Source organism: Chionomys nivalis, chromosome 19 (assembly GCF_950005125.1).
Source record: "Chionomys nivalis chromosome 19, mChiNiv1.1, whole genome shotgun sequence".
NCBI lineage: Eukaryota > Metazoa > Chordata > Mammalia > Rodentia > Cricetidae > Chionomys > Chionomys nivalis.
Window position 1 is genome coordinate 54202053 of NC_080104.1, and position 15606 is coordinate 54217658.

Below are 15606 nucleotides of genomic sequence, written 5' to 3' on the forward strand. Positions count from 1 at the left end.
AGTCTTCCTGCTCTCCACCAGCACTCTCGGCTGATGGACAGGTACAGGTCATACTCACAGGCCCAATGAATCCCAGAAGGCCCGTCCTGGTGAAAGGCCGGTCAGACACGGGGACTCCATCTGCAGTGACGGGGACAGTCTGCCAGAAGGGGAAAGAGGGCGTCAGGCAGCAGACAACTCAGTGACTACCAGAAAGGTAAGGGGGGCAAGCAGTAGAACTCGGCAACGGCCAGACCAACAGTAGTCGCATGCCTTCAAAACGTCCCTAGGTGATGAAGCCCGGGGGTGCAGGGTTTAAGGACAAAACCCTCACTTCCATCGGTGCCGGGGAGGGGGGGTATCAGTGAGGGAGCTAGAGCGGCCTGGCAGTGTCTGCTTGCAGAGCTTAGCAGCATTTTCTAAACACTACAGGGCAACTGTTTCTTATTTACCCTGTGTCTTAGTTATTTTAGTTTTATAGCTTGCACAAACATTAATTGTTTTGGTTAATATATCTGGACCACAGTCTGGGTCATGGACAGTTCCAAAAGCACTGCCAAGGTAGATGTGGCTAGTGGTGGGTGGAAGGCTGGAAACTGCCCAAACAGGTACAAAATATTAGAGCCGGGCAGCGGTGGTGTGCGCCTTTAAACCCAGTATTTGGGAGGCAGAGGCAGGCAGATCTCTGTGACTTCAAGGCCAACCTGGTCTACAAGAGCTAGTTCCAGGACAGGCTCCAAAAAGCTACAGAGAAACCCTGTCTGGAAAAAAAATAGAGTTAGGACCAGATGGCACTACCTTGGTCATTTCACTAGTCGTTTCAAATACCACGAAGTGCCTGCGGCCCAGGGTTTAATGTTCTATAGAAAAAAAAAGACTCCCAGGGCACCTGGTCTTCGCAGCACAATTTCTCATCTTGACTGCCCTACTGAGTGGATATACCACCTACGCAGGACCTGTCCTTCTATGGCATATTATGAATAACAAAGATCATAATGTGAACCCAATTGAGGTCCTAATAAGACCTCCTTGATGGCCAAAGCCATCTAGGCCTACGGAGCACAGGAATTGCTCTGGATCCCCACAGTGGCTTGTAGGCTCTCCGCCTGTACCCTTGGGCCCATCGACACTCATGGGATTTGATTTCAAGATAAAGATTAGGAAAAGGATACAAACCTCAAAGACATTCTTTGTGATTCCAAGCAATCCATAATATGCTGTCCCAGTTGCAACAGAATTGACACAGATTTCTCCAATTTCATCAGTTTTACAAAGGTAAGGGGCGCCATCTACCTTCACAACACACGCACTAGCTAAACAGAAAACAATTCAAAATCATTAGGGTATATTTAAATAGATCAATCTCAAAGGTTTACTTGTTCATATATTTGTGGGTGTTTTTGTTTGTTTTGTTTTTGACGTAGGGTCTCACTATGAGGTTCTAGCTGGCCCAGAACTCTCTAGGTAGATCAAGCTGACCTGGAGCGCACAGAGACCCACCTGCTTCTGCCTCCCAAGTGATGGGATAAAAGATGCTCACCATCACGCCTGGCATTGCTACTATATTTAACGTTATAGAAACAAGACATTATACGTACAGCAAATCCTTATAAAGAGCGTCATGGCATGGACAGTACTAATTAAGTACTCGTTATAAGCAATGTGAGGGCTATGGCTATAACTTAGTGGTAGCATGCTTGCCTAGAATGTAAGATGTCCTGGGTCCACTGCCAGCACTAGACAGACAGACAGACAGACACACACACACACACACACACACACACACAGGCATGCAGGCTGGAGAAAGGCCCAGTGGTGATTAAAAAGCAAACTACATCTATGCAATACTCTCTTGACCAACAGAATTTCATTTTCCCAAGAACAGGGAGACAAGTATTTGTTTTTCAGCCCCACAGTAACACTCTCAGGAGTGCACAAAGAATGTTTAAAAGTCACAAATTAATGCAAATTACCACACATCCACTTGACACTGTGGTAAGCATGAATGCCAGGAGGCCAACCCAGGGCAGCATCAGTGTATAAGGTATAAGACATGCTGGGTTTGACTATGCCCGTAAGCCTGTTCGACTAAGCAACAGCCAAATGCTGCACAAGGGCCCGAATCCCAGGAAGAGCCTAGGAAGAGCATGCACAAACATTCACTGTGTGGTGATTTTGTCAGAGGTAAAACGTCTGCCTTGGACTGAAGCTTGACAAGATGCTTTAAGGTGAAGTGAAGCATTCCATCCTGCAAGGAAACGCTATGAAATCCAGGAAGTCAACAACTCACCAGATTCACCAGGCCCTCTCCTCCTAGATTACATATAGAAGAGGCTCAGAGCAGCTGGGCTGCCTCAACAAGTTGCTTGCCAGCCTGCTAAGATGCCGGCAGGTTGTACAGTGTTTCTGGCTTCCAGCCATTGTGAGCGGTCATCTATGCTAGGGTAGCCTTTGGTGGTACAGCTGTCTCTGAGTCGTTTCTGCTCTAACTAACCTGTAACTAACCCCAATAAATCTCACTGGTCCACCAAGCTGGACTTTGGTGGTGTCCTTCCCTTGGTCTGTTATGGTTCCCTATCTGAGGTGAGTAGGCGTTGGTTCATGTTTCCCCAGGAACGGTGTTGCGTAGACACATCTGACAAGCACATGCACAAATGAACACCTGGGAGCACAGGTACAGATGTATGAGAGTGTGTGCATATGACTGGGCAATCTATATGTGTACATGTGTGTATATGTGTGTATGTGTGTATAGATATATGACTGGGCAGTCTATATGTGTACATGTGTGTATATGTGTGTATGTGTGTAAAAATATATGACTGGGCAGTGAACACACAAAACAGATTTGCATTATTATAGCAATAAAGAAAAATGAGCAGAACTCATTTTGTTGTTGTTGTTGAGGCAAGGTCTTACTATGCTGTAGTGGCATTTCAATTGTATTTTAATAAATAAAGCTTGCCTGAAGATCAGAGAGTAAAAGAGCCCCACTGGTCAGCTTTACAGACCAGGCAGTGGTAACACACACCTTTAATTCCAGTAGCCATACTAGTTGACATAGACACCGAGTGGTGCATGCCTTTAATCTCAGTGGTGCACACTTTTAATCCCAGAACTAAAGAGGATTAAAAAATGGGAGGAGACATCTCTCAAACACAGTCTCATTCTGAGATTCCAGGAAGCAATCAATTTTGGACTGAGGGCAAGGTAAGAGCCAGTGCCTGGCTGCTTTGTTTTTTGGGTCTTTAGGCTGAACCCCAATTTCAGTCTCTGAGATTTTATTAATCGTGCTTCACTATGTAGCCCAGGCAGGCCTCAAACACAAGATTCCCCTGCTTCAGCTTCCTAAGTGCTGAGATTACCTCTGTCAGCTACCATGCTTTAGGACATGTTTAACCACAGATTCAAGCTTTCTATGAAGAAGTAGAATTAATTGCAGGAAGAAATACAGCCCACACTAGTTAAAAGCTGGAACTGAAGATGATAATTTAAACTTCTATGTTCACTCCAATCATAACTCTGCCTACACCCAGGGGCCAGTCTACCTGGATCTTCTGTGTCAGGAGATGGCACCTGCCGCCAAGGCTACCCATGAGACAGGTTAAAAGTTCAAATCCAGGATGCCAGGCAGCCAGGGGACATGTACCTCTAGAAGAAGAGGAGAGAGCTGACGTTGGGGGTGATGGGGGATGAGACATAGCACCCCATCTCTGAAAGTCACAACAGGGTGTTCTGATTAGCCTTCATTGCCAACTCGACACAGCCTAGAGTCCTCTCAGAGGAGGAGCCCCAGCTGAGGAACTGCCTATATCGGACTGATCTGTGGACATGCGTATGATAAACTGTCTAGATTATTAGTTGATGTAGGAGGGTCCACAGCACTGTGGGCGTGCCAGTCCTTCGGCAGGCGGTCCTGAGCTGCATAAAAAACTAAACACGAGCCAGCAATCAGAGTTCCTCCACAGTTTCTGCTTCAGGCTCCTGCAGGTTCCTGCCTTGACTTCCCTCACTGACAGACAGTAGCCTGAAAGTGTAAGCCAGATGAACCCTTCCCTCCTCCATGCTGCTTGTGATCAATGTGTCATGGCGGCATCAGAGAGAGGAGTAGGTGTTGTGATAAGAGCGGCAGGGCTGTGTCCCCGGCACCCAGCCGCCCGCATGGCTAGCTTATGCCCCGAAATAATTACACGGAAACTGTATTCATTTAATCACTGCCTGGCCCATTAGTTCCAGCCTCTTATTGGCTAGCTCTTACATATTGATCTAACCCATTTCTAATATTCTGTATAGTACCACGAGCTGGCTTACCAGGAAAGATCTTAACCTGCATCTGTCTGGAGTGGGAGAATCATGGCGACTCACCGACTCGGCTTCTTTCTCCCAGCATTCTGTTCTGTTTACTCCACCCACCTAAGGGCTGGCCTATAAATGGGCCAAGGCAGTTTCTTTATTAAATGAAAGTAACTCCTCCATCAAGTAGGACACTGGTCGTGGTAGGAAGAGGGAGAGCAGGGTGGCTACTAGAAGCTGTGCAGAGAAGTAACCTAAGGGCAGCATGAGCGGCCTCCCTGCTTCCAACAGTCGGACTGCGGGCTCCTGAACCAGGCTCTGTCCCTATTCCTCAGTGACACTTTGTTTCTTTGTGAGGCCATCCCAACACCTCTCCTCACTGCCCTGCCTCAAACCAGTAGGAGGGCCAGCTTTTGCAGCAGGAAGATACACCTGGGTTGCTTTTTGGTTTTGTTTTTGGAGCCCCCACGGGTATTTCTGGGAAGTTTCTATACCTCCGGTCACCACAAGTGCTTGTCACAACCTAGTCAGGTAACCTCATCATCCTGGCATTTACAGCATCAGATTTTCTGAGGCACCTCCACAGAGACTACAGAGTGGTAAATACCTCCAAAGGCATGAGGCTGAAGGACTCTGCCCGGCAGACAATAGGCAATCTAACAGACCGGGTGCATTTCTGCTCTTGCTGTGTGTCAGTCAGTGCAGGGTGTCGACGCAGTGACTGTTTCTTACCTCCAGGCATCACCTGACCAACGTCCTGAACAGTGAGGACCGACAGCTTCTCCTCAGTGTCGACTCTGATCACACCATAGCTCAGGCCATTCATTGACAGGACAGCTTTTCTTGGAGGAGGTCCTCCAAGGTCCGGGGGCCTAGAGAACAAGAGCACGGGCATGCCTGGGACAAGGGCTTTCGTGCCGAGGAAGATGGCACTGAGGGCCAGCCTCGGCTGAGGTACAATTCCTCATAAAGCACCTGCTCTGTGTATGGACCTGTCGGAACTGTGTGTCCTAAAGCTCATGTCTCTCTCTGCAGTACGACCTCAATATCTTCTCACTAAAGGCAGGCCCACGACTACAGAGCAAGTGACACCATGTGACCTCTGAGACAGGTCATCTATCTGGTTATCTTGTGGCCTTCACATGGAGCCCTAGGGTAGCCAGGTGGGCAGACTAGCTGGTTGCGGCCACTGTGCTGCAATGGGCTGTGATACTACACATGTGTAGATCTGGATTAGCTCCATCATACCTACAAAACAACCCTCCCACAGCAGATGGAGCCCTTTCCAAGACATGTGCCCATTCAGCCTGTGAAAGATAAAGATATTGATTTTAACGTTATTTGTAAGCACACACTACCTGTGTATGAGCACAATGCATACATGACCAGAGCCAAGGCAATTCTATTGCAAAGAGTTGAGGGCAGAAAGCTAACGGAGATGTCCTCAGCTGTGGTCATGTGACCTGAAACCCCAGAGAATTGTGCTCAAGGGCAGCAAGAACAGGTGATTCATGATGGGGAGAAAAAGTGCCTTTGGGCCTAGCTGTGTTCTGGGAGCAACATGGTATTTTCAGGAAATGCAGGAAGGAACCTGAGGCCCAGAGACTAGGACACTAGCTATGGGTGGGAGTGGGAGGCTCTCGGGGCAACATCAAATCCCTACTCCAAGCTGCCAGGTGTGACCCAAGGGGAACAGCTGTGAAGGCAGCTTGGGCCTTCCAGGTCAGGCTGGCTGAATGTTGAAGGCCCTCTCCAGCAGACCTCTACAGTCAGCAGAAGCTCTCAGAACAAGAGACTGTGGCTCAGTTATAACTTTTACATATGATCGATCGGGCATGAAATAGCAGCATCTTGACTGAGAAGAGGTGTAAGGAAAATAGCATTGAGAGATTAGTGTACTCCAGGAACCCACCATCAACTCCCAGCACGGATCTAGACTAGTGAGGGGCACAGAACTCAGGCTGCACTTCTGTTACCCGAGGAAGACCGGAAGGCTGATGCTAAGTCCTTCTTCAAGATTCCCAATAGTTAGAAACTGATTACCAACTTGGGGCTATAGGCAACTCTGTCCTTAAGACTCAAATGTGAGTTCTCAAGAGACACCATGCAATTTGGTTACCTGCGGATGGCCACTGTTAGTGCCTCAGGAGAACTGGCACAGGGACAGATGACCTCTGGCCTCAGACCTCTGGACTGGAAGACGTTGAGGAAGGCATCACAGGAAGATATGGACCCTGGGTAAAGCGACAGAAGTGGAGCAAGACAGGTAACTGGAGGAGCAGTGAGGCCAGAGCACAGGTCTACGAGGCACCAGGCTGGCCTTGCAGCCATGCTGAGTCCTGCCCCACAGGCCTGTTTTAACAAGATCACTGCTGGAATTCGGCAGAGCAACGACTTTTAGGGCAGGAGTAACTGCCGTAAAACACACAAGATCATTTCCAACCCACCAACGAGAGTCTGGAAGCCTCTGAGAAGAGGCCTGTTTCTAGTGTTGTATTTGTTGCCGAGGTCCTGCCCTCTGGACCTTTCCTGGACCAATGATAGGAACAACTCTCCGTGCTTCCGGTTCAGGACCAGCACGGAGCCTGCCAGGTAACTGAGGAGCATCTGCAGCCCTACAAGGCCAGGGCCCGGCACTAGATGGCCCACAGCAGAGGGAGTGCAGCTCCTAGCAGCAGCCTTAGAGATGTGTGGTCTACACATGGCCCTGAGGATGTCCTGCCTCTCCCTATTCCCTCTCCTTTGGGTACACTCGGGTCATTCAGGGGTGGCGGGCCTTATCAGTGGGTGCTAGAGATATAAAAACTTGGCAACAGGGAGGCTCTGCCCGTTCCAGGCTCAAATAACTACAGCCACGGGGACCCTAGAGTCTCATTATAAACCTCTCCCCACGACGGTACATAAAAGGGAAGGGGCATCTATAGGGACCCCTGGGCTTCAACTGCTCAGACAGAGCAGTGTCTCCTAAGAAAAGAAGACAACACATTGTTCTGTGCTACCAAGACTGGGCACAGCATCCAACAGACCAACACATGAGCTGCGAGTTAAGGCCTATGAAGGGAGAGCTGGCTCTGTAGCACCTGGAGGAACGTAGACGGAGAGAGGGACAGGACAAAGTATCAGGGCTAACACTGGTCCCCAGATGTAGACGGAGAAAGGGACAGGACAAAGCTATCAGGGCTAACACCAGGCCCTGGAGGGAGCGTTGCGCTCAAGTGAGCCCTGACTGCAGCTGACTTACGAACAGGAGCTGGGGCAGCTGTGGGCTTGAGCAGGCATAAGTAGCCATGGGTGTGGAAGGAGATGCCTTGCTTGTCTCAGGTGTGCACCAAGAGAATGAGAGGCTGTTAGGAGTACTGTGTGCCTGTTCTGTTCTCCTGAAAGGTGGGGTACACAGAAGAATGGGGAGAACAGATTGGTGCTGCAAAAGAAAACTCTTGCTCAACAAGTATCACTTGAGGCTCTCCTAGAGGACTCCTGACATGGGCCTTAGAAGTCCTGGGCCTAAGAGCTCACCAGACCTCCAAAAGCAGCGCCCTTCAGACTGTTACACACAGGAGGGTCCTCAGTGCTTAGGCAGCAGCCATGAGGCATTCCCCCAGAAAGACTTAGGGTTGGTCAGTGACATATGGAAGAAGAGGTGGGTCTTCCCCATAAAGGAAGTTGGGGCTGAGAGTCAAATAGGTAGGAGTCTAACACTAAAGACCAGGGGGCTCAGGAGGACCATAGCAAATCAGGGACCCTATTTATAGCATAATCTTGTGATCTCTTAAAAATGATAACTTTTATTAAAGGTTTCAACTGCATTAAAATTGCCTGTAAATTTAGTGTCTTAATAAACATGCATAAGACCCGCCAGTGAATGAATCCTCAACAAGAGACAGCACATGTCACAGGACATTATAGGACACTTATCAAAGCAGTGATAAAGCTTTAATTTTGATCAACAGGTTCTATTTCAACAGGTTGCTATGTCCTCCTAGAAGTCAAGAACCATGGGAGCAAACACCATCAGGGCACCCTAGGCCACACAGTCTACTCACAGGGGTTAGCGCCATCAGCCACAATCAGCATGCGCAGAGAGCTCAGACAGACGTCCCTCTGCCCTCGCTGTGCCAAGAGGGACCAATGCATATCTCGGGACTTCACCAGGGCGGCCCGGGCTACAAAGAGAAGGGAGTACAGATGTCTCTGTGTCACAGGCCAGACACCCTAGGTCAGACCCATACAGCTCCCTGATTGTCACCCCAGTCTCTGTGAACCTCTGTGAACTCTGATTAGTTGATTATGTGGGCTGTGTTCTTTGTGGTGTCCCTGACCCCTCTGGCTCCTACAATCCTTCCTCCCTCTTTTCCATGGAATCCCACGAGTTCCACCTAATGTTGGGCTGTGGGTCTGCACCTGCTCCTATCGGGTGCTGGATGAAGCCTCTCTGGTGATAATTACACAAGGCTCCAGTGAGCCAGGATTTGCCTCAAGAGAAACGCAGAGCCCAGCGAACCTCACTCCCTTCAACCCGGCTCTGTCTCCCTCCATAAAACAGGATGCAAGACATTCTGCAGGAGGAATGCTGATTTGGAGGTTTCTGCAGAGTGTGTAGTGTCGCTGGCACCGGCTGGCTGCAGGAGGTCAGAGTCTGGGAAGCTGCTGACCTCTACTGGACAGAACAAAGCCTGCTAGAGTCGTGCAGTCACCAATGAGCAGAGACTTCTGCTTAATGCTGGGAGACTCCAGACCACTGGAAGGTGAGAATAATGGGGCCCAGGATCCTCTCCATCCTGCCTGTCATAGACTATCATTTGAACAACAGCCTTGTTACTGGTGGCTTCAAAAGCTCAAACTGCACATCAAAACCATCTCAAATCATATGACTAGGAATACTGATGTGACCGTGAAGGAAACTTCCAAAGAATAAACTTAGGAGTCTCTGGTCTTCTAGTGACAAGCCCAGCAACTCCACTGCAAGCAGCTGTCTGGGCTCTGGGCAGATCTGGATCAGGATGGCCTACAGAGACATCCCAAGATGGCTCTCCTGCCCCCACCTGCGGTTCTGTATGAGGCGAGTAATGGAAGCTTTCTGCTACCTTTGTAGGAACACACTTTCTGAATCCAGGAGAGTGGGTTGACCTTCATCAGCGCGTATGGGATGCTGATGACGTGCATCCTATTCATGACACTCTGCAAAAGAGAAACGGGCCGGCTCAGAGGAAGGCAGGATCCATCGGTGCCACGACAAGCAAACCAAACCCAACAAACTGGCATGGCAGCATTTCACGGGCTTGGCGCATCTCTTGTTCCCACCCCAGTCACGAGCAAACAACACTCACTGTTAAGACTCCATGCCACAAACCAGCATCCCTTTTGAAGTCCAGCACATTCGTTAATGTTTCAGCTGAAAGCGGACACAGAAAGTTAAACTGATGAACAGCTCTTTTTAAGTTCTGCCCACTTCTACAGCGGTCCCAAGAGGAGAGCATAACCGGCACACCAGAGCTTAAGGAAACAGACACGGCACTTCCGGACACCATGCACCAGTTCACACCAAGCTAAACTGTCTGTGCAGACGACTGGAAACACAGCTCTGGACTGGAGGAGAGAACCATGCCGATCTTCAGTTCAAAAGCACAAGGAACACTACACACACTATGTACATACTACATACAGGAGAAGCTACAGAAAGGTCATCACATGACCTCATCATTCTCAGTGGCCACCTCTCAGAGAGACAGGATTACAAACTGCCATGGACACTCTTATTTCTCAGCTTCCTACCCAGAACTCAATTCTCACACCCACAGCCTGCAGTCTTCCTTGCACAAAGCCTTGACATGCAAGCCAGAAACATTGTTGCACTATGAATGACAATCTCCCTGCCCTTGTTAGCTGAAGAGCCAAATTAAGAGGCCATGACGGAACTGATTAGCACTAAGTCTAAAGAACTAATACGAGTTGGCTTTATAGTTCTAACTTTATTTTGAAGATTTATTTATTTATTATGTATACGGTGCTCTGCCTGCAGGCCTGAAGAGGGCGCCAGATCTCATCATGGATGGTTGTGAGCCACCATGTGGTTGCTGGGAATTGAACTCAGGTCCTCTGGAAGAGCAGTCAGTGCTCTTAACCACTGATCCATCTCTCCAGCCCTAGAATTCTTCTAACTTTTAAAAGTCATTAAAGTGCTTTAAGTCCTCCTCCAAATCTCCACAAAGTTTTTCTAATTATGTCCACAAGCTAACCCTTGAGATTAAACATTCACATTTTATGTATTTAAATATGTCATTCAGTTTTACTTTCTAGTTTTGCTCAATTTCAGTTTGTAATGTAAGAAAACTACCATAAGTTCAATTTTAGATTTTAAAATAATATATTTCTTTTTTTAATTCTTTTTTAATTAATAAAATAATATATTTCATATTGATCCCCTAAACATACGCAATTATTGCCTAGTAATATAAAATAATATGAGTTTAAAATTTAAAGTAAATGGGGGCTGCTTTTTAACAAAGATAATCTAAGACCCTAAAAATTATACTTAAGCATTCGCATGCATGATTGCTCAGGCCACAAATACATTTACTGAACATGAGCGCAGTCTCAGGAAAGGATGTCTTTTTATAACGCACAACGCACTGCCCTTCAGTACATTCACAACTGATCCAGCCCATTATGCATCAATGAACCACTGGTGCACAAGGCTCACACGCTATAAATTCAGTGTTAGTCAGACTTTCCCAGGCTCTGAAGAGGGGCACCTTATACCCCCCAGTCCTGCACAAGCCAAGACTTTCTCCCAAGGGTACCAGGAGAAGCTGTACCCCCTGATGGGGGCAGCTGCATTAAAAGTTAATGTGCTCTGCACAGCAACAGATGCCTAGCAGGCAGCAAGAGCTGCAACCCTGAATGTACGACCTTACCTTCCATGTATCCGCATGCCTGGGTCAGCGCCTGGCACTGTGCCAGCAGCGATGAATGGGATACGGTGACCCCTACCGTGCTGCCTTCTTTGCTGGTTTTATACTGTAAAATTTCAAGGAAGAAAAACAGCAATATATATTTCTGCAACCACACCAGACAGAGGAGGCTGAGGACGCTGAAGAAGCAGCAGCTGGAGTCCTCTCTCCCTTATTGCCATCCAAAGCTCTTTTTTTTTTTTTAAATTTTATTTTATTTTATTTTATTTTATTTTTTTTTTTTGGTTTTTCGAGACAGGGTTTCTCTGTGGTTTTGGAGCCTTTCCTGGAACTAGCTCTGTAGACCAGGCTGGTCTCGAACTCACAGAGATCCACCTGCCTCTGCCTCCCGAGTGCTGGGATTAAAAGCGTGCGCCACCATCGCCTGGCTTGCCTAGCTCTTAAGGGACCTGGAAGAGTGCTCACAGCTGCACCCTACCTGCCTGCATCCTAGGGAGGACAATTAGGGATGAGTCAGGTCAGAGGGAAACCTGAAATGACCCAAGTAAGGTTCCATGTGACCTTTATACATCTGGGGCAGATGTGAGACAGGAACACCTGGTCTAGAGATGATTAAGTAGTTATCTGCCTTATAAAAACCAGGCCCAAGCCGAGAGGGATGTTATCTGCGCACCAAATGAGCATGTCCTTACTTCAATGTAGGCAGTCCCGGACCCTGAGTCCTGGGCCAGTGGATACCAGTCTTTGGGAGGCTTGGTCAGATGCTTCCCATCAATCACCAGCCAGGCAAGGGGAGGCCAACCTATGACAGTAAACAGGATAAGTGGGGGAAGGCAGTCAGAAGGCTTTGCTCCACACATGTGGAACCTGTGCCCAACGGGCAGTCACCAGCCCCGGGGCTATGGGGGTCAAGTTTTATTTCCATTTCCTTTTACTTAAATAGATATGCTTAAGGCAAAACAGGTGAAGATACTCAATCACGAAAGCCTTGAATAAGTATCACTTTTGCTAAAGACCCACCAGGCTTGTGGGGTTTTCTGCACAGCATGCCTAGAAGGCAAAGCCAAGTACCAGTGTAGCCAGAACACAGACCTCCTGAGCCCGGGAGCCTCACCTTTGAAAGTCGCCACCTCTCCTGTTGGTGCTTTGGGCAGGCCCTTCTGGCAAGCGTCTGTGGTCAGGGCCAGGGTCACCCCACAGCTGCCCAGGAGAAACCCAACCTGCTGGCTGCCTGCATCCTGCAGAAGACAGAGCAATGGCAGCAGAGGTGGAGGGGACAAGAGCACTGACCTTCAGAAAACTTACAAAATCGTCCAGGCTTATCATTGGCAGGTTATTTTATTATCGTGAAAATAAGAAATTATCTTAAAATTTAGAGAGCATTTTTTGTTTTACTTACAGTGAAATATAAAGGTCTGGTTAGTGGATTAATTTCTTAAAACTTATTCTTATAAGTGAAATTTGGAAACATTTTAGTTAACTCTAACACAACAGCAGTGTACACTGAAGCACTGTGTACACTGATATAATCAGACTACTGATATTCATATCCGAAATGGTAGAGCCATCGAGAGCAACCTAGTCCCTCACATTAACGACTTATGAGTGAGAAACTGCCTGCCAAATAAGTGAACAAGAAATGCATGAGAACTCCTGTCCTGTTTATTTGACGTTACAATTAATTCAATAAATAAAACCCCAGAAAAGCTTGTTGAATCACAAATGCTGTTCACTGGAGGACAAAACACTCATGTTTTCTTTTGGGAAATTCAGACAGATGAAATGACAGCTCTGCCCACCCGAAAGCAGTGTCTGTGGGCAATGACAGCTGTGTCCACCTGAGAGCAGTGTCTGTGGGCAAATTCCTAGCTGCTCTCTATGGTCCTGGGAGGCCTGTTAGAGCCTTGCCCCATGCAAGCACCTGCTGAAGCCAGCACCCCAGGTGAAGAGGAAGCTAGTCACCCTGCACCCACAGAGACCTGCAGGGGCACTGCGTCCTGGACCTGATCCCCTTCTGTACCTTTCTTGTCAGTGGTACTTCTATAGGGACAGGAACCAGCTCTGCCAGGAGACACCCATAAAATGCAACCATGAACATTACAGGGTCACTATTTGGAAACACAAGTGCCACCTACAAGAAGAAAACAACAAAAGATGTGAGACTCAGGAATGATTGAGACTTTTCATCTTCTAGAATTTCTGTTAGTTAAAGATTAGATAATTTATGGGTTTTTTTTCACATTTACTTCAGAAAATCTAATTTTGATCAATGATACATAGAGATAACCTGTCTCAAAGAAAATCTGATGTCAAAATTCATTCTTGCCCTTCAAATTTCCTTATTCATGTAACTTTGAGTAAGCAGTTGTAGGTGGCAGCTTTACTACACTCGGAACAAAAACGTTTAGAGCTGTAGGCCAAGGCCTTTCAATGCACGGAGACTGAGAGCCAGATCTCACACCCATCCACTGACCGGAACTGACATCCACAGTCCCATTTACGAGGTTTGGTGGCGAGTGTCATAACCTACTATGTCATCTTGCTCATCCAAATTTTTTGAAATACTTCTTCCCTTGCATTCTATTTTTAAAAATATTTAGGTGTCTAATTTGTTTCCTATAATCATATAAATATTATTTGGGTCCACCATAATCCCAACTGTCACTAAAAAAATACTATCTGAGCAGGGCAGTGGGGGCACATGCCTTTAATCCCAGCACTCTGGAGGCAGGTGGAGCTCTGTGAGCCTGAGGCCAGCCTTGTCTACAGATCGGGACAGCAAGGACTACACAGAGAAACTCTGACAAAAAAAAAAAAAAAAAAACAAGAGAATCGCAAGACCCAGATATAATAACTGGTCTTGTGATCATACGGATTAAGCCAGAATAGCACTTAACTGAGAGCCTTTGAGACGACAACAGGGGCTTACCTTAGCCCTCAACTTCTAAGACAAAATTTCAGCTGTATCTATTTACCTTCATTTTGTATTTCCGGTTTACAAGCTGCATATCTACCAAGTTTGTTGACAAGAAATCCTTTCCTCCTAAAGATGATTTAACAGTGGATGCCTCAGCTATAATTCTAAGACAAGACATTTGGTAAAGAAAGAGTGTTTGGGGGGAATTCACTCTGCAGAGGTATGTTTATGCACTCTGGACATTATTATAGCAGCTTGAGTTTTCCAGCTGACTGGTAGGAAACTGAACTCAGGACCTCTGGAAGAGCAGCCAGTGCTCTTAACCCCTGAGCCATCTCTCCGGCCCTAGAAACCTTGTTTTGTGTACCTAGTTTTCTGTTTTCCTCCTTCCTTTCTCATTCAGCCTGTCTTCTCTGGTTTGTCTGTGAGTGGTTTTAAATGGGGCTCCACAGGAAGCTGCTGTGGAACGGAGCTCACACGACAGAGGAAAGCACTGACCGTTCCTGGAAATCTCACCATCTTCTCAATCGACACTTTCCTGTTGGATGGCCGCTAGCAAGACACCCCACTTTCATCGTCTTCTCCCACCTTCCACCCTGACCTCCTGGTAACTAGGGGTAAACTCTCTTCAGCCAGCCTGGAGCAGTTTGATCCACCAGAGCGTCCTCCAATGACAGAAATCCTCCACCCTGACTCTGTAGCTAGTAATCCACATTAGCCACAGGTGCCCGGCTGCTGAGTCCTTGCTGTGACATCATTTAATTCTTATCACAAGTTTTTTTCCTATTAATAAGAATTTTCCCATTTCTAATGTTAAACTGTAATTCTAAACAACTGATAGAACACCAATTTCAATAAGATATATATTTAAGTCTCGATTTTGACTCATTCCAATGCAGTTACAGTCTCACTACTTACTCTGTCTCCAGGCTTAAGTAGTGCTTCATTCTTACTGGTCAGTTTATTAAGTAGCGTATACGCTAACTTTAAACTCCGACTCCAAAGTTTGCCTAAAATAAAACAAAAGTAACAAGCAATGTTAATTTGTAAGAAGCTAACAGCTAACATTTAATGAAGCAAGCACATGTCTATAGAATGCCATTTCTCTATCAGTAGATTCCGTTTCCAGCTATTAACTGTTTAATACAATATTGCCAGGAACATCACAGCTTCTTTCAAAAAAAATCCTAAAGTTTTGCTTTTTTTTTTTTTGGTTTTTCGAGACAGGGTTTCTCTGTAGCTTTGGTGCCTGTCCTGGAACTAGCTCTTGTAGACCAGGCTGGCCTCGAACTCCCAGAGATCTGCCTGCCTCTGCCTCCCGAGTGCTGGGATTAAAGGCGTGCGCCACCACCGCCCGGCCTAAAGTTATTTTTATTTATACAAATGGGGTTTTATTACAAAAACCAGTCAGCAAAAAGGCCATACTACATATATGTATGTATGCAGAGTATGTATAACTTCTAAGGAACATGATCACATTTCACACTGCTTTTTCCAACTAACAGC

At 47.0% G+C, this 15606-nt stretch overlaps 1 protein-coding gene across 5 annotated transcripts in view; it reads right to left on the bottom strand.

The window, feature by feature from the left end:
- Dip2a (disco interacting protein 2 homolog A) overlaps positions 1-15606 on the bottom strand; it is an 80162-nt gene that overhangs the window by 24253 nt on the left and 40303 nt on the right. For all 5 annotated transcript variants that reach the window (XM_057751968.1, XM_057751969.1, XM_057751967.1 and 2 more), the window contains 12 exons: positions 15019-15110; positions 13204-13314; positions 12298-12421; positions 11876-11985; positions 11187-11289; positions 9600-9664; positions 9357-9450; positions 8316-8435; positions 6392-6506; positions 5005-5144; positions 1156-1292; positions 59-139 (listed from right to left, as the gene is read on the bottom strand). In XM_057751968.1, the coding sequence (XP_057607951.1) occupies positions 59-139; positions 1156-1292; positions 5005-5144; positions 6392-6506; positions 8316-8435; positions 9357-9450; positions 9600-9664; positions 11187-11289; positions 11876-11985; positions 12298-12421; positions 13204-13314; positions 15019-15110 (1292 nt within the window). The remainder of the gene's footprint in view (positions 1-58; positions 140-1155; positions 1293-5004; positions 5145-6391; positions 6507-8315; positions 8436-9356; positions 9451-9599; positions 9665-11186; positions 11290-11875; positions 11986-12297; positions 12422-13203; positions 13315-15018; positions 15111-15606) is intronic.